We start from the raw sequence: 20,554 nt of genomic DNA on the forward strand, positions 1-20,554 counted from the left end.
AAACAGCCAAACTTTTATTATTGTAAAACATACAAATTTAAATCTCCACTAAGCAATAAAAAGCTTAACTCTCTTTCTCTCAAGGCACTCACATATTGTATTTCAACTCAGTAGTCTTGTTACATAAGGCTAAGGTGAAGCAGGAACTAGCTCTACAACTCCTTAATGTATATGTACAGTCAAAATAAAAAGACTTTTGGCACAATTGACTAGAGCTCTTGCTTGCACAGTGGACAAGTAGTGCGTTCTTTTAAACATCTTCTGAGACAGTCACCGTGAAACATGTGTCGACAAGGCGTAACCCTGGCACACATCATTGCCTGAAGGCATACTGCACACACATCATCCCTCTCGGTGAGCTCCTTACGAGTCGCATATCTGTATTTATCAAGGCATGCTCGCTCCTGCAGAAGAAGTTTCCAGTGTTTTTCAAGATCACGTATACCCAGAAAGACATTGATGTAACTAGCTGCAAGTATAAGCATCCAACCTCCATCGGTACACAGCAAAACAACAGTGATCATAAGTCCTGAAGCAAAGGAGGAGAGAAAACGCAGAAGAACAGGACACCACAGTGGCTCCAAATTCTCTAGCATATCCAGCTGCATCCAGGACAACACAGTAGGGGCTCTCTGCTGGCAGGCTCGTTCTGTGAGGAGGAAATACATGGTTGTTACCATAATATACCACCACGTTGGACTGAAATGCTCCAAGCCTTGCTCCAAACCAAACACCAGCAACATGAATACCCCAGTGATGACAAAAGTGATTGCTTTGGTTAAATCCAGGATTATTTTGGTTGCAGTCAAGCTGAGGTGACGGATGTTTGTATGCTCTGACATACGAACTATTGGCGAGTAATTATGAAAGTCGAGCAAACGGCGAGCATAGGTAATCAGATAACAGAAAACATTGTAAAATAACAACGAATACAAGCCTGTCAACCTCTCCTTAGGACAAAACCAACGATCACATAGCATAAAAAATATGACCTGGTTGACTAGACAGCTGACTGTCTCACTGCGACGTCCCAAACTATCCATTCGATAACTTGTACTTGTCATTAGTGATTATCAAAATAAACAAGTTTTCTTCCCGATATTAAATAGGACTTTGAGCCACTGTTCAGCTTTTCTACATGGCTTGCCTTTCCTTCTTCAAAACTAAGAGTATAGGTATCATGTTAATTTTTTTCTAATTTTCCTGCATGGTTGGCATTTAGCATCTTGATCTCTAAAAGCAAAACATATACAAACATATTTATCATGTAACATTTCTTAACTTTTATAAAACAGCATGGTTACAAAAACAACCACCTGAATGTTACGCTATCAGATTTATCACCTCCATTGTACCCAACACACACAGACAAGAATACAAAGTAAATGAAATTGAGAAGTAAAGTCATGCTTTTTTCAATGTATTTAGTCTAAACATTTTGAAAAACAACTTTTTAAAATGAGCCAATAAACATGTTTATTAGATTTTCATACAAATCATAATATAAAAATTAAACTGTAAAAATTTAACAGCAACATAAAGTGGATAAGGAAAACCTGCCATTTGGCAATTTAGTCTTTACACATTAAGTTGGAAATAATGGACTTTGTAGCATAGGTTCAGACAAAAGTACTTATTTCACAGGACTATAGTAGTTTGTACGTTAAATGATTTACTTGAGAATTATACTGTGAATGAGTTATTTCAAGGTTCTGTTGCATAAGATTATGAACAGAAAATGTTACACTATTATGTCCTACTGACAGATAAATTATTCTGATAAACTACCAGTTGAGCTGTGATTAAACAGTTTTATCTTATGAGTGAAAAAATAATGAACACCAGCAATTTATAAACACAGCTAATTCAATGTGTTGCAGACACAGTTTTTGGGACTTCAGAACAGTAAATTATTTTAGGAAACTATAAGTTATATGAAAATATTATAACAATAGAGCAATAATACAACATTATACATGTTTACAAATTTTAGTAATGCTTATCATTTCTTTGGGATATAACAAACATATGGATGAAAACACATATTTCAAATTTTTACAAATGTTCAATAAGCATCTAATATTTTACATTTTTCTGTCATGTGATGTATCTAAGCTCAAATTTCTTTGCTTAAGAATCTTCTAAAAATAGCTTGCTATAGTTTCCAAACAACTAGAAACAAGAATCTAAAACTCGAACCTCTTACTTTCTCGATTTGCTGAGATATCAATAGATTTGTAAAACCCACCAAAGAAGCCCATCCCCTCTCTAACTTTCAAGATTGTTTGTTAATCAACTTTAAATGGGGGTAATGGACATATTTATAACCAATAGAAAGAACAGATTCTCCTGTACATAAAATTAAGAAGTAAACTGTTAGTCAGTGGAAAAGCTTGATATGTGTACTTCATATTTTGGTGCTCCTAACACTAGTGGAATTATTTTGACCTAATTATAGCTTATCTAAAATGCTGGATAAGTTATAGTAGTTTTGAAATGTTTTGTTCTAGTGGCTGATACATTTTTCTATGTTCTAAAATACAAATTTGTGAAACTCGACAAGGTTTACAGAAGAATATTTAACATTTTTACTCACATCCAAGAGCTCAAGTGTTAACTAACCCTTGCTTTTATGTATATACATTTTATCTATTGTTACATATTTTTTAACAAAGGTAACTAAAATGTAAAAATTATAAATTTCTCATTTTAGAAGAATTGCAGTACCAAAGTGCACACTGGCATGTAAACGTGTTTCATGATTACACGTCAGAAAATACAGAAGAAAGCACTGTTATTATAAATTACATCAGCTGTTTTGTTCAATTAAGGCTGGGCTGGTGTTCAATAGGGGGTCTACCTTTTGATAAAGCCATATGGTGAAACAATGAGGAATTAAAGAATTTCCACTTTATATTGCCTGTTTTTTTTCATAAAAACTTCTCATTTTAGCCTAACAAAACTTCAATAAAATAAAATGTCTAAAATGTCACAAGTTTAAGTTCTCTGTAAAACATTATACTCAGCAATCACATGGTGTTTATAATAGCTTTACAGTAACTTAAGAGCTGGGCAATTTAGTCAATATAATTATAAGTTGGCCAATGATGATGATGTTTTTTTTGGGGGGGGGGCATACTACATGTTTGGACAAAAAATTGGTCTGTCTTCATCGGATATGGTCCGTAATTAATCAATATGGAGTTTATGTAAAAGAAATTATGTTACCTGGTGACAGAATTATAGATAAAAGGTCAAGGCTGGTCAAATGTACAATTAGTGAATAAACTTAGCCAAATATGAATAAAATTGCTAAGGCCATTATCATAGTTTAGTGAAAGATCATTTGCTTTGATGATTTCTATAGTTTCTAAACAATCTCTTTCTTAGTTTTGGGTTAATGTGGGAGAAGAATTTCGTCCCAAAGTATTTTGTGACACGATTCAAATTGATGACATGTTAAAGCAGATATTTGAAACTCGTCTCTAAACAAGAGATATTTCAATAAACCATGATAATAGCTCTACCAACATCAGTCATATACGGCTAAGTTTATTCACTGCTCGTACATTTGACCTGCCTTGACCTCTATCTATAATCCTGTCACTTGATAATATCATTTCCTGTACATACACTATTGCATCTTTTGTCTCTGTATTTATATATATAAATCCTGTATAGCTTAGCTATAGACCATACCTGAGGAACACAGACCAATATTCTGTCAAAACATGTAGTATGTTCCCCCAAAATAAATCACTTTATTTAGCTTATAAACCATCGTTTGCCAACTTATTATTATAGCAACATAATGTGCTTCCTTAATCAAGAACCAATATAACTGGTTACCTATGAACAGCAATCCTATTGATTAGTGTCATATAAACTAATCAACCGATTGAAATTAGTGTTTCCGATTGTTACTGTTTTCAATTATTTCAGTAGTCGATTATTCAAAATTGCAATTATACCACTTGATCAAAATTAAAGTTTCCAGTTATTCCAACTATCCAAGTAATAAAAATATTGCCACCAAATGTCCTCACCAGTCTTTATGTTAAAGCTACTAAGGCTATCTGCCACTGTCACTAACATTTAACAGCTGACTAGAGGGAAGGCAGTATCCACTACCAATTATATTTTGTTTGTTTGTTTACTGGTGAAATACTGACTATAAAGAAGGAAAGCTCTATGGCAACACACACTACCAACAGTTTTTGTTAGCTTATATTTATCATAGTTGGAGGAAAACTGTGCAAATCAATTAATGGGACTGTCAATTAATTGATTAGTAATTACCAGCTCCATGGGAAACAGTTAGCGGACTCTAGGTGTGATTTATAAATTTTGATGCAAGGATTACTATAACAGTGGGTGCAAAGTACAGCAATAAAACCATAAGATTAAAAGTAAACTGACATGAAGACTTTGGATGTTCATTTACAAAGTTTTAGAGGTTTTGCAAATGAAATGTGAAAACTGTAAAATGAAAAGAAGTACTTTTAATCTCATGAAATTAAAATTAACTTTCACTCAGACTGCATCAGTAAAGGCTTCAGAAAAATACCAATAAATCTTTAGTAAAAATACTTTATTAAAAAATCCAATTTTTGTGTGTAACACAGACTTGTAATGTTTGCTAAAGGCTTGCCAAATTCTGTGAAGATACACATAGTGAACTCATGATTATAGTAAACATTAATATGTAAAGCTTCAGAAATACAGGGCAAGTCTATTACATTGTTAAAACAAGTTCTTCTTGATTAAACAAAAAAACAATAATAATATGGCATGTTGACTATGGCAATCTAATAATATCTTTTTCAAATATTAAAACTAAGGAAAGGCATGTCCTTCCAGATTCCTTCATCAACAAATATCCAGAAAGAAATGAGAGATTAATAATATTCTACAACAGAATACTGCAGTAAAATCTAACTGGAAACACACACACATTTCACTGATAAACAGTGGAGGATGAGAAAAATATATGAAAATGACAAACCTTTAAAAAGCTATATCAAGCTGTAGTCAAATAATAATTAAATTAAAAATGCTGATCAGCTCTAGAGGTAATGCATATGAGATATCATAATTTGAAATTATGAGTATAACTTTCATGAGAACAACCTTAATAGTGTTATGCAAAAAATGGATCTTTTGGTTGATCAGTCTCTTAAGCCATCCAAGCAATGTGCTGTTGCTGGTGGTAGGAAAAATAGAAATTTGAGTTGTATTTACATAACTATTGAAAACACATCTCAAGAGGTTATAATTTCTTTGTATAGGTTACTGATTAGGCCTTACTTGGTGCAGTGTGTTCAGTTTTCGGATCCTTACCTTAACCCTTTGGATACAGGTAGGTAAGTGTGCATTTTCATAAAGTTACATTCAAAATTTAATTAAACTACTATATTATCAATGTATGTTAATAAACTTGGCAACAATGTTCAGTTAATAAATTAAATTTTAACATAAGTTTTAGTTTCTTACTTTCAAAAGGAAATATCTAAATAAATTCTCAATCTTCACTTTAATGTATCGTGACAATTCACTCCGAATTGTACATTTTAGATAGTCTTTCCACCCCTATTTAAGTTTTAATTCAAATTACACAGTTATAGATATTGCCAAGATATAATCTAATTCAGTTGCTTCCAATAATCTTGTTTTACTTAGATATAAACCATGACGTCCAACCCACACACCACACCCTCCAATCACATACTGTCTTTCAAAAAATATATATAATTCTCTCTAATATTTGCTATTACATTACTTATAATCAACAGAAAAATATTTTCATTTACTTATTTAAGTATATTGCTAGCTCATTCTCGTGACAGCTTTTGAATTATTTGGCATACAGATTCAAAGTTGATATAGCAAAGTTCAGCTCGAACAGATGATGGAATTATTTTAACACTTATATTTTCTTAGTTAGAAAGCTAGTTAGATTACAATAGTTTTGGGACATTGTATGGTTTGTGAGTGTTATTATTTTGTGCTATAAATTGAATATTTGAAATAGATAAAAATTCAGTAAAGTATTAACAACTGCTATAGCAAAAATTAGGATTAACTTTCACTGAGACTGATTTTTTTGTACAAATGACTTGTAATATTTACTATAAGCTTGCCAAATTCCATGCAGATACAATGTAGTAGATACTTACTACATTAAGTTATTGTATGTATAATTTCATGGATACATGATGGTTAAAATGACTGAGCCCCTGTAAAGAAAGTTAAGGAAGTCATGAAATTTTTGAAAAGGGTTCAAAGCAAGGCTACTAGACTGATACATGGGATGGAAAAGTTATCATACACGGACAAGTGAAGATCTCAAAAATTGTTTTATTTTGATAAAAGAAGAGTTAAGATCTGATTGAGGTGCTTATGACTGTAAAGGGAATTGACAGTGTAGATGAATCTTTGTTTTTTTACTTAATAGTAAGAATGGTAGGATAACAATCAAGAGGATACAAATTTTGGATAGAAATCATCTAAGACAGTTTTATTTTTCTAACAAAGTTGTTGACCTTTCAAATTGGTTGCCCTCAGATGTGGTGAATGCAGTAAATTTAGGAGTATATTATTATTTTGTAAAGTTTAGTTTATTGGATGGGACAGCATCTATGTTATGTCTTCAGAAAACAACAAAGAAATCGGATGCTTTCATCGTATTGATCCACAGCAATTCATTACATAACCTAATCACTGTCTTAATTGGAATTTGGACAGTCTTTTCTAAATCTCCTTGTCCTATAAATTATCATCTTCAGAATATAGCACAGATACAAGAAACCTTTATCCTATCAACCTTCACATAACACAATCTTGTGTTATAACATAACACTTCAATAAGATCACCTCTTACCTTTCCTTCCTCAAGACAAACTAAAATAATTCTTCTATCCCTGCAATCATCTTAGTAGCTCTCCTTGAAACCCACTCCAATAATTCAACGTTGTTTTTAAATAAGGATAAAGGAGACCAAAACTGTAAACAGTATTCCAAATGGGGCCCAACTACAGATATGTATAGAGAGAATTACATCTTTTGACATGTACTTAATATACCCAGTGATGACAAAACCTGGTCGAAACGTTGTACATTTGCTGTTATGTTAAACTTATATTAAAGTTTTTCTTCATTACCCATTCAAGCCATCTCCAAGCATTATTAATATGTCTATAAATATACCACAAAATGGTATTAGATTTATTACCAGCAACAAAGCACTGCTTCAATGGCTTGAATGACTTACCTGCCACTATGCCAACATCATTTTCGTCAGTCATACTAATGAGTGGGTTCTCATCTATGTTACACGTGATCCAAATTTTAGAAAATCTAACTACTCCATGTCCATATCTTTTCCACCATCAATAACAAATTAATTAGAAATTTCCTTTTAGTAAATCCATGCTGGTTTTCTTTTAAATCATATTTCTCTAAATGAAATTCTTGTACCAGATTCTACAATGTTTCTCTCAACAAAAGTAAAAACAACTGACTTTTAATTTCCATGGCAAAAATTTTTTATTTCCTTAAAAATAAGAGTAACATCATTAATTTTCAAATCCTCAGTTCCATCTACTGTCCTACTAAAAATGAAAGAAAGAGGCTCACACATTAGATTTTTGATGTATAAAACCATGGGCAGAATACTGTCTAGTCCTAGTGCTTTATTTTAAATTTCTCAGGATTTCATTTCACCATGAAAGGATTACTATCTATATAATTCAGGTCAATTCCAGTATTTCCCATAGAATGATCAGGGTCAAGAGTATTTGTAAAATTATTTGTAAAAACAGAAGAGGACACCTCATAGTCTTCCACAAAAACTTTGCCATAAGGATCCTTTAAGGCCCAGTTCATAGTTTAACATACTTCAAAAAATCCTTGTTGTTAGTTTTAATGTTAAATAAAAAGTCAATAGATTAGTAAAACAAGGTTTCCCTTTGGTAAATCCAAGGCTTGAGTTAAAATGGAAGACTATTATATAATAGAAATTACTGAAACTTGGTCAGATTTAGAAAATATTGATGATATGAATTTTCTTGAAATTCCAGATTATAACATTTAAAAGTGTTTATTGATCCATCCACTAAACTAAACTTTAAGAAAAAAACAACAACACTCAAAGCCAGCCTTATCATATAAATATTTAAAAGGCTTTCCTTGAACTCCTTTTTTTTTCTCAGTTCACTGCATCTGAATACAACCCATTCTAAAGGCCAATCACCCTGTTAGAAAAACTGTCTTAGCTGAAGATGACTCCTACCCTGCCAAAATCTGAACACAACCCATTCTAAAGGCCAATCACCCTGTTAGAAAAACTGTCTTAGCTGTAAATGACTCCAAACCCTGCCAAAAATTTATATTTGTATCCCCTTGTCCTATCATTCTCATTATTAAGTACAAAAAAGATGATGCATCAACACTAGCAATGTTAAACACATCAATCCAACCACTTCTAACTTTTTTCAAGAGAAAACAATTTCAAAGATCTTAACCTGTTCTTGGATGACAATCTTTCCATCTTTAAACCCTTTGAAACAAGTCAGTGCTATTGTTAAGGTAAGGAGTCCAAAACTAAACATAATACTACAAAGAGAGCCTAACCAATGACTTATGCAATGAAATGATAATCTTTTTAGACTTATATTCAACATTTCTGTTAATACAACCTAAAATCTGTAGCTTCACACTATTGGTCACTCAACCAAGCACATTTATTGCTCTTTCGTTCAAGACGAATAACTACACATCCTTATCATGAAGATTCAATGAGTTACCCAGGCCTGCTGAACAGGGGCATTCACAGGCTGATTCCCAACATCTAGGGACATCACAGTTTATTTGATTGTGATGAACTTTTTACAAGAGAGGTTGAGCTGGTTCTTTATATAAAAGATAAGCAATATTCCGTTAGTAATTGAAGTTAAAAATGCTAGAGGTTTCAATTGTAGAAAAACTTGCAATCATTACAGGCCATATTATCAAACAAACGAAGTCAATGAGAAATCATATAATTAGGTTAGGGTTGTTACTAATATGGATCAGATAATAATAATTAAGGAGACTAGCTTTAGACAAATTAACTGGGATTATATGGAGTCAAATCATGTAGAAGAGAGGTTTCCAGATGAAAATCATGATGGTTTTCTATAAATAATGGTCAACCACGAGGAATAACATATTAGATATAATTTTAACCACTAATGAGGATGTGGTTATAAAAGTAGATGAATATTTTGAGAAGAGTGATCACTGGATAATTATATTTGATGTTTTGCTATATGATGAGATAAAATGAAACAAAATTTTAGTTTTTAATTGTTTTGAATTCAGTTTTCAGGCCATGAAACAAGATTTATCATTAAATTGAATTGGAATAACAAGTTAAAAGGTGATGTGGGCCAGATTTGAGAAATTCTTAAACATAAATTGCTTTTAATTCAAGATAGGCATGTTCTTCAGAAAAGGAAAATGATAACTGGGAAGACTAAACCTAACTGGCTTACTAAAAGTACAAAGGAAAAAATCAAGATTAAATGCCATAAGTTTAAATTGACCAATTGGATGGAAGATATACAGAACTATAGGAAAGCTAGGGATTTGATTAATATAAAGTTATTAGGAAATCCAAAAGGACCTATCAGAAACAGCTATCTGATAATGTTTAGTCTAAGATTAAGTTGTTTTGTTTTAAGTAGTTAAAGGTAAACAAAATGTTAAAGGATGTTAATGGAAAGGTTCTCGTAGAATATAAGATAGTTGAGCATATAAATATTTTCTTCTCTTCCATTTTTCAAAAGACATATGTTAGCAATATTCTTCATCCTATGTAAATATTGGGATTGATTTGAATCATGTATATATTAATCCCTTGGTGGTAAGGATTAAGATTGAGGGATCAGAAACAGATAAAACACCTGGACCAGCCAACTTTTCCCAGGGGCTTTAAAGGAATTCAATGGTCAAATATGCAAGCCTCTTTCTTCATTTTTTTATAGATTAAAAAACAGTGGGCAAGTTGCCCTTGAAATTACATCAGTTAGTCTTACTGTTGTAGTGAGAAAGATTTTAGAATCTGATAAAAGATGTTTTGCAAAATAATACAGTGAAATATGGTATCATAAAGGAAAATCAATACTGATTCACTACATCTGTCATTACTAATATTTTACCTTTATTGAGGATAATACTTGTTTTCTGGGTGATGGTAATGGTATGGACTAGGTATACTTAAGATTTTCAGAAAACTTTTTATAAGGGTGTATTTTTGACATACGCTTACAAGTCAAAACAAGTAACAATCTCTACACAAATCACTATTTGGGCATCACTGAAAATAATGGGACAATTTTAACCTCCTTTTCAAAGAAAGGATATTGAGTTACTAGACATGGTTCAGAGAAGGATATTTAGGTTATGTTAAGGGGATATTTTGATATATTTTCTCTTTAGAAAAGAAGGGCAAAAGGCAATCTTATTGAAATTTAGTAAATTATCCAGGGGAAAGGAAAGGATAAAGGCCTCTGATTTCTTTGTGTTATATTCTGAAAATAATAGATAGAAAGCAAACATGTTTAATTTTTGTAAAAGACAAGCTAGGCTCCAGTTGTGAGAGTGTTATTTTTCTAACAGGGTGACAGTTTACAGAAAAATTGTTATTGGTAATAGTAGAAACACTTTTCAAATGTTTAAGAGTGGAATTGATGATGTCCTGAAAAATTAAATACTTGTGGGTGTGAAAGAACAGCTTCGTAGGACCAAATGATTCTTCGTTGTCATATGTTAAATTATGTTACACCTTGGATCCCGCTAAGTAGTTCATTCCCAAAAGTGCGTGAGAGAGAACACCTGAAAGGGCCATATATATATATATTTCTATCTCTAAACCTGTGAAGTTCTCTATAGCAATAACCTTCCAGTCAGTTTTTTCTTCTCCGACCTGCAACCTGTAAAAACCCAGGATATATTTGTCAACAACTTATGTACAGTATCTACATTATAGAATCTTATGATATTTCTTGTAAAGATTAAATTTAATAAAAAAATGATTTAAATGAATAAGGGTCATTCAGCCTATCATCGTCCCCCATTCACTAATCAAAATAATCAACTGAATTAAATGTGGCTTTCACAACAATAAAGCTAACCTACAAATGTTTTAAATAATTTAACTAACAGAAACTACGGAGAGTATTTTTACCAGGTCATTACAGGAAATGTCTTGAAATACTCATCTGTAGTTTCAACTTTCATGAGTATTTTCACCAGTTCTTAAAACTTGCAAAGTTGCATATTATAATGTAGGCTTAAACATCAAGTGTTGGCAAATGGAGCTTTGAATTTTTTGTCTTTTACAATCATGTCAACATTAATAGTGAAATGAAAGCAGATGCATGTCAATGGCTTTTACCTTGCTATAAATTAACCTAATGGGTTTGGAGACTGGTAAATAGTAGTGTTAACACTTATTATATACTAGCAGTACAACTACTGTGAGTTATAACAAGAAAGTGCATTATTGTACACAGTTGCATAACTTTGTCAAACACACAATAAAATATGAACAGCACTGGACCATTTAGTCCCTGTTTTCCTTGCACACCCACCATTGACAACAGTAAATACTTAAACCCATACTTTAATTTTCATGAAATAATTAATCCCCCCCCCCTCTTAAACTCTTGTATAGTTCATATTCCATCTTACATTACTATTGATGGCAACTTATTCCATAAGCCAATCACCCTATTAAAAAATAAAACTGTATTAACTGGAAACTAGCCTGTCTTTAAAGTTTAATGAATCTTGAAACATATACCCTCACACTGACAAAGACATCAGAGGCCTTTGTCAACTCTCTGACAAACAGATAAAAGACCATTTAGTCGTTAAAGTTAAGGTTCAAGGCCGTCCTTGCACATCCACCTTTAGGAAACATGAAAACTTATACCCACCCCTTTTTCAGGAAATTACCGACTCCCCTTTTAAACTACTGTTATTTGCAAAGTACTGGCTTCAACAACTGCTGACACTGACAGCAAGTCATTACACAACCTAATTACCCTATTATAAAACTGTCTTAACTGGAGCCTAGACAGTCTTTTCCAAATCTTATTGATATCCTTGTTTACTCTCAGTCTCATCCCATTAATAATTATCTTCAGAACATAGCATAAAAGAAACAAGAGAACTTTAATACCCCCCCCCCCCGAATATTTTTATAAACTTCAATTGCTGAAATAGATCACCACTTACCTTTCTTTTCTCAGGAGAAATCAAGTTGAAAGACCTTATAAAATAATCATTCCAATCCCAAAATCATCCCCAGTGGCCTGTACTAGTGGTCCTCGAGTCATATGACTTGTGAGTCTTAGTTCTCTTTACTCTTACTCTTAGGGCCTAATTTGTTAATCTTAGTTCTAACTCGACTCTGTGATACTACTTGTACTAGTTTAAGATAAAAAAACAAAAACAATTACAACTTTAGGTTTCATAGTTAGTTGTACTTTATAAATATAGACTAAAATGAACAAGAGAAATATGTTTTACTTACACGCTTCTTAAATTAAAAATCTTAAGAAATGAACAAAGAGGAAACAGGGTTCACTCCTGAACAAATCTTGCCTACTGTACACTAGGCCTAACAACACAAGCAATCTTATCCACAGATCTAAATACTTTACATGTCACTCAACTTATTTGTTATAAAAAAAGAGGTTATAGGAGGTCTTTATTTTCAGCCAACTCACCATGGAAATGAAAATACGTTTATTCTATTAAGTATAGGAACAATCGTTTATCTTATAGGTATTATTTTTATTTATGTAACTTATTCGCCATAATACGGTGCTAATTTATTTTAAAACCAAGTTTGCATTACGTTTATTCCATTTTGACAACTTAAAGTCTGCATTACGGAGCATTTTCAGAAAACGGTCTTCTCTTCTCGAGCTAAGTTCCCCATTAATTAAGGCAGTTTAAAGGGTCTTCTGCTGTTGTAGTATCATGCGGTTGATGTTGTACCTGTATTTTCATGAAAAATAAGTAGGCTTTTGAAAGATGTTAAGGAGAAAGCTATTTCTGACGATTATGAGATAGCTGGGTTATTAAATTTTACAAATGAAGACATACGCAGTACTTGGTTTGCAGACATAATATGCGTTTTCCACCTTCTCAATCAAAAATTAAATTTAAAGTTTTCAAAAAATTTCATTTATTTTACGTCTACGTAATTGATTTCGTTCTAGCAACCTTTATTCTTTGTTATTGTATGGAGATAACACTTGTTTTGTCTATGAGATATTGACGATAATGCTCCAGTTGTGCAAAAATGTCAACGTCCTCGAATAGTTCGCCAGATGATATTTCGAGGTTAGGCCTCCAATTTGTTTATATCAAAATGAATAGTCACTTGAGCAGCGCTAGCCGTTATGGGTAAATCTGGCACTTCCAGTTAAGAAAAAAAATATTTGATTTAAGCATTCGTTACTTCATATTGAACAAAGTGGGTAGCGGGAATAAATCACATGGAAAGGGCCCCAGTTTAATCAATTAATGAATCCAACGAAAGGCGACCGTTCAGCGTCCAGAAGCAAGTACACACACTGTGTTTTCGTATCTTTTATATAAATAACTATTATTTTCATTCAGTGTTACATACCGTGTCCAGTCCATTGATTTTTTGTTCAAACTCAGTTTTAGCTACATTCAGTATCACTTATGAAATATCCTGCAGACCTTCCCATTATATAGGGGACCTGCCTAATTTACTCTTTCGCAAATTCAGTTTTATCTGAAAATACCACAAAGTAGACAGGAAGGTGAAATGTTGGTGCTATGACCACAGGAGATTATTGTAGAGTTTACTGTTTTGATAATGTGTATATTACCCTTGCTTGAATTCTTGTTTTACCAACTTTAAAGGAAAGCTTCTGACTTAAAGAATGACATTTTCTGCAAATTTATGTACTCACGACTGAGAAGGAGAGTTAGCAACTGAAGTGAGACAGTTGTGCAAGAGACCTGTCAGGTCTTGAAGTCCTCTCCTGGACATTAGATTTTTGCTGATGATACAGAGGTCCATGCCTTTGAGCTCTCTGCAGCTGCAAACTCAGTAAGATTAACCAATGTCTGGTGCATCCAGAATGACAGATCAGGCATTGCTCCTGAGGATTAATCTTAGTTCAAGGAATGCATGACCATCTGATGGTTGCTGAGATAGAATGGTGTTTGGTGAGGCCAAGACTGTGTGGGTGGTCTATACAGAACTTCAAGCTGTTGCCAGCCAGATTGACTCAATCTCAGCTCTGGTCAAGACCAGTCAAGAAGGACTGACCAAAGTCCTTCTGCTAGGCGAGGTAATGAGCACCAACCAGTGGGCACTGTAAACCACAGGGCAGAAGAGAGTCTCTTCAAGCTTGAAGGTATCCTGCCACAGGTGACTATGGATCATGAAGAAACAGGGACTGACTACTCACTCTAGGGGAAGGATTCATGAGCAGGCCTTTTGTGCTGTCCCCAAAATGTTGATACTATTGTCATAGGCAGTTTTTTAGAATCTATAAGGGGTGGCTTTAGCTGCCACCAAAGGTCTCTGTGAGTAAAGCCAAACAGTTTTCATCACAGTGTTCAAAGGTATGGGCAAAAGAAGTCCTGACATTGTCCTTCTGTCCTTCTGAAGCATTTCAGGGAAGTAACTGTTGGGAATGACTAGTCTCAAGAGCAGGCAGTCCAACACTTGAACCTTGGTTTGGATGATCCAACCCTGGACTCTATCAAGCATTTGAAAGAGGTGTATCTAGAAGATTAGAACATAGTTGTACCTCAGTTGTACAGATGATTCAACCAGGAGGATTGAGCAAGCCATGGAGCTGAGTTTAAGATTTGAAAAAGAAGTGACACCAAAAGTGTGGCCACTTAAGTGGATGATATACACCATCTGCACATTAAAGAATACCCTGAGATGGCTGAGTGGAGCTTGATACATAGTTGTGAGGGTAAAAGGGCGAGAGATCAAGTTCCTGGTTGACACAGGAGCAACCAGAACACAGATAAATCTTGTGATAAATCAAGCCCTTCAAATGAAACCACCATTCCAACCAGTGGATACTGACTTCATTCTGGCAAGTAGCTACAGACTAGATGTAACTGGTGAGGCAAATCTCTGGCTGTGAAAATCTTACTAACAGAATGAAAGTTGTCATCTAAGACCTTGGTTCTAGCATTGGCATTCTTGGGATGGACATACTGCAAAACTTATCAGCCATTTTTGCCTATGAACTGGTAAACCTATATTTAGCAGGAGAGCTATCTGATGTAAGGCAAAATAAGCCCAGGAACAGTGGAAATCATGAGTGTATGAAGCAGAGAATATATTTCTACCTCCATGTATAGAAGTGGTGTTCTGGGGTTTACTGTGGATAAACTCTAGTGTGTCAGTACCATGTAACATGGTTATTGAAATAATATATGAAATAAACTGCTTCCTGTCCAGAAAGCAAAAAGTGTTAGTTTGGGCAGTTATCTGTCCAAGGATTTATAAGCTCCAGGTGTTTTTGTGTAATTGTGGACAACCATTTATCCAGATTTATGCTGGAATGATCATTGACACATTTCTTTTGCCATATAAAATTAATGTCTGAAGGCATTGGAGTGTTTAACTGGTTGAATACTTTAAATCTCATCTGAATACTGGAAAGTCAAGCTGGATGATTAAAGTAGACCTAAGACTGCTCTTAGTACAAGAGATAGTTTGTATCATTTTTTGCATCATGCCATTTGGCCTGTGTAATATGCATGTCACTTTAGTGGGAAATATTCTTGATCTAATTCAATAATGTTTTGGTGTTTGGTCACATGCTAAAGTCTGGTTGAGAACCTGAAAGTGGTATTGTAATAAACAATGGAAGCAGGCTTGAAACCAAGAAAATGTGAGCTCATTTGCACATAAATGGAATTTCTACAGACCCTGCTAAAATAGCAACACAGATTGTCCCCAACCTGTGACCAAGAGAGATGTCTGCAATTTCCCTGATTCTGCACACTACTGAAGGTTTTGTGAAACGAACTGATTTAAGACAGCAGTCCTATTGTTTGTTCTCATTAAAACTAATACACATTTCAGATAGAGCAAGGGATGTGAACAGGCATTCTGATACCCAAAGCTTGCTTTAGTGGAGGCTCCACTGCTGGCATTATTGGTAAAACAGCAAACTATTATTGGACACCGATGACAGTGATAATGTAATGTTATCACAGTTTCAGGATGAAGTAGCATGTGTAACTGTAGATGCTAGTCATATCCTCACAGCTCCTGGACACAAATATTATGTGATGAAGAAAGAACTGCTTACAGCTGTATTCTTTGTAAAACATTATCACCACTACTTGTATGGAAGAATATTTACTATCCAGATGTACCATGTCTGGATGATATGATTAATAAGCTTTAAAAATATATAAAAGATAATAGCATTTTGTATAAGAATATTGCAAGAGCATGACTTTGTCACAGTGTATCAATCAGGCTCACAACATGGAAGCATGGGCAGACCGTCTTGCTGTATGGTGAGACCCTATTCATTTATTGAATATCCTTATCACAGACACTGTTTAAGAGTTCAAACATTTCCACCATAGTATCGTCAATACATGCAACAGGATATTCCACTAGTGGATGGATACTACAATTAAAATTTTGAGAGCTCCAGGAAGAGCAACTGCAGGAAATCAAACCTACGATGAGTACTCCCTTCAGTTCAGCAAGGTAGAACTCAACCAGCACAAACAGAGGAACACAGCATGGACATACATCCAGTGGCTCGTGTATGGTCAGTTACAAGTGAAAGAAGGTATGCTATGCCATCATTTTCAACCACTGAGTCATGGTTCTCAGGATGTCCTGTAGCTAATGGTCCTAAGAGCTCCACAACGAGAGATGTGCTGGACAAAATCTGGTTGGCAAGGTGTTACTCCCACTTGTGCTAAAATTCAGTAGTGATTGTACTAGCCACATTTGAGTCGAGAAACAAGCTATTGGGTGGTATTGCTGCTTAGTTAAGGTGAAGTTATGATGGTTTGTTAATTACAATATTAACAGGGCTGAAAGGGCTTAGCAACCTTTACTTTTGAGCTATTGAGCTGAGTTTCATTGCAGAAGATATAAATATCAGATGCAAGCTTGTTTTGTTTGTTTGTAATTAAGCACAAAGCTACACAATGGGCTACCCGGATATTAGCATTATAAGTCTGTAAACATACCACTGGGGGGGTTATGAAAGCTGCCTGATTTACCTCATAAGCAAGGGCAGTCATATGGTTGAAAAACTGATGACTGAAAGGGTGTCCAAGTTAGTAAGTGGTTTTCTGAAGTGAAGCATTGTTCAATGTTTGAAAAGTATAATTTATCTGATCTAGCTGAGTGGCAAAATCTCTAGTGTATGGTGCCTGGTCCTCGCTATATTCTCTCCCATACACCTATATATTGTATATGTTTATATATGCAGTAAAATAGTCTTGTATCATCTGAGTGTATATTGAAATACAGAAGTAACAGAACAAATATTAATTCTGATTGATGAAGAATTTGGCAGAAAAGTTTTGGTTTCACGTAATTTTGCCTTACATTTTTTTGTGATGCTTGAAATAAAAAATGAGTTGATTTTGATAGTTTCTAGATGGAAACAAATTATGGGAATGCAGCTACCGAGTAATATCTTCTGAAAGCAATCTGAAGAGGTTACTAAAGTAATTTGGGCAAGACCTAAAGGAAATAGAAGAGCTTGTTCCATTTGTAATTGTTGACCATGAAATGTCCGGAGCCGTGAAACCCTCATTGGCCATGGTAGAGTGCGGAGAGCTCAGCAGCCCTTCACTGCACATACTTGTCATGGTGGAGCAGAGCCTATAAATGGCCCAGCTGCAGATGCCACCACCGTTGCCGAATTCACTGGTGTCAGAGTCAGTAGTTTTGACCAGAAAAGTGTAGAATCTACTCCTGAAATGTTCTGTTAGAGAGTGAAACATGTCCAAGCATTGTCGTGTAGGCATATGTGTTCATACCTCCAATAGGAACTCAAAATAAAAAAGCCAAAGAAAACATTTCCAGATCTTGAATCCTCTCGAGGGTTGACTAGGTTTTGGTAAGGTTGGAACAGGTCTACAACCTCTGGAGGTGAAAGTACCAAGCTAGATGATGTCACCATCATGGAAATGCAGGTGAGCCAGATGGCTCATGGACCATCGTCACCAAGAGTCTATACCACCACTAGGGTTTTCAATGTCAGCAGCCAGAGCAACCATAATCCAGCTTATGAAAACAAGATAATGGACCTCTACTTCGATCAATGTCGAGGCACCGCCTGCCAAATGGCTTCGTCAACAAACCTAGACACAGCCAAGGTGCTCCTGATAGAATCACCTAAGGTAATTATTAACTGGCCCCTATTAAAGCAGACCCCCATCTACAAGTGGCACTGCAAGGAAATGGTCACCAAGAGAACTGAAACTTGGTTCCTCTACAACCTAGAAGTTGGTTATCTATTGTTTATTAGTGCAAAATTGCATAATGAGCCTTGTAAGTCCATAAGCTTACCACTCACTTACTGGATGACATGACCTATAGAATGATGTCTGTGGCAGAGAGCTACACCTCTGCTACAGCTATAGAAAGGGATGCACCCAGCTGGCTGACACCAAGTAGGAAAAATACACAGTCACACTCAATAATACAATGATATGCTGGTGGAGTTGAGGTGAGAGAGCGCTAAGCCTCATGTAAGTTGTGGGTAATTATTTTAGAGTTTGTATATTTCTCTTTAATTTAAAAAGTGTTATATATATATATATATATACATGTTTTTTGGGTTTATTGTCATTCAATTTTCTATGTTTGTAAAGGATTTATGTAATAGCTTATATTTGAGTTTTGATGTGATATTATTTGATCTTAGTTAGTTTTGTGCAATGGGTATATTTTGCTTTGACTCCTATTATTATATGTTTTAAAGGGTTCACTTTGTTTTTAGTATTTTTTTGCTTAACTTGAAAGGTATCATTGATTATTATGTAACTGGAACTATTATCTAAGCTGAAAGTGTTACTCATCATTATTCATGTTATCATTTTATATTATTGACTGATTATAGTGATGTTGACGAGCTATTTTGTGTGTTTGCTTTGTATTTTGTTGATATCAAGACTATGTAAATATGTTAAGGGGTATTCTGCTATGTATTATTAAGTTTAACATTTGTCATAATTAAAAGGTTTTATTTGTACTGTTCATCATAGTAAACTGTTTTTGATTATATATAATGATTCACTGTTAAAGGTTATTTTTATTTTGTACTTATATTCCCACTTAAAATGTTTGTATTGTTATACAGTATTATATTCAAAATTATTTTCTCTGTTTTGTTATAATGGATTAAATTACTTGTTAAAAGTTTTCTATTCTGTTTATATTTCAATTTGGCCAAATTTCATTATTAAAAGTTTTATTTTATTATTGTTTCTGTAATCTATTGCGTTGTTGTAGGCAAATGATTAACGTATTTAGTTGCTAAAGGTTTTTCATTATATATTTCTTTGTTAAAAGGTTTTTTCATTATATATTTCTTTGTTAAAAGGTTGAGATGTCTGTGTCAAATGTAAATGTTTAAAGGAACGAGAAAAAAGGAATACATTTTGGCCAGGGTGCGATCATGTGAATATAAAGTCAATTGATTTTAATGTTAAATTTAATTGTCAGTTTGGGACAAACCTGAAATAGAGAGGGAAGGAAAAGTATGGTATGCATTTTCTAGTTTCTTATTTTAATTTATAATTTTTCAAAAAAATTCGTTTATTCTAACTCTACGTAGTTTTCACATAACACGTAGTCAAGAAAGTCGTTAAGTTGGTTTTATTCTAGCTCCATTTATTTCTTTGTCATTCGATAGAGATAACATTTATTCTGTCCATGGAGGGTAAGGCTGTAATGCTGTATGTTGTGCAAGAATGTCGACATACAGTGTCCTCCAATGATAGGCTGGATGATATTTCGAGCATATGCCCCTCCCTCCAAGTTTGAATGAGAATGATTATTCACATTGGTAGTACTAGTTGTTATGGGCGAATCCACAATTTCTCGTTAAGTAAGAGATGTTAAATGTACAAATTCATGTACTTGGTCTTGAGTGAGTTGGTTAGAAGGAATAAACATCGAAGGAAGGAAGCCAGTTTAATCGATTCACAAATTCTGTGAAAAATGGCCATCCAGCACCCAGAATGAAGTACACACACATTTAGTCCATCAGCTGAGTCAAACTTACTACTCATTTCGAGGACCAGCTATAAGCACTTTAAAACTAATTGTGATACTTGTACAAACACAAAAACATATAATGGACAATGTCTAATGGTACAATTCCACCCATTCTGTCGTCCACTTCTTGTGTGGGGAAATGGGGTAGGCTGGGCTTGTGAGTATTATGAGGAAAAATGAAAACTTTGACATTTTTTATGTATCTCATGGGCATAACAATAT

At 34.0% G+C, this 20,554-nt stretch overlaps 1 protein-coding gene across 10 annotated transcripts in view; it reads right to left on the reverse strand.

The window, feature by feature from the left end:
- Window positions 1–20,554, reverse strand: part of LOC106471716 (E3 ubiquitin-protein ligase HRD1-like) — a 39,026-nt gene continuing 18,472 nt past the window's right edge. Inside the window, exons 1-3 of one of the 10 annotated variants that reach the window (XM_022400323.1) lie at window positions 12,581–12,680; window positions 10,940–10,973; window positions 1–1,233 (exon numbers count right to left, since the gene is read on the reverse strand). In XM_022400323.1, coding sequence (XP_022256031.1) covers window positions 210–1,064 — 855 coding nt within the window. In that variant the 5' untranslated portion in view covers window positions 1,065–1,233; window positions 10,940–10,973; window positions 12,581–12,680 and the 3' untranslated portion in view covers window positions 1–209. The other 9 variants (XM_022400320.1, XM_022400322.1, XM_022400319.1 and 6 more) reach the window with 9 other exon arrangements.

Source organism: Limulus polyphemus, unplaced genomic scaffold, assembly GCF_000517525.1.
Source record: "Limulus polyphemus unplaced genomic scaffold, Limulus_polyphemus-2.1.2 Scaffold4808, whole genome shotgun sequence".
NCBI classification, from domain to species: domain Eukaryota; kingdom Metazoa; phylum Arthropoda; class Merostomata; order Xiphosura; family Limulidae; genus Limulus; species Limulus polyphemus.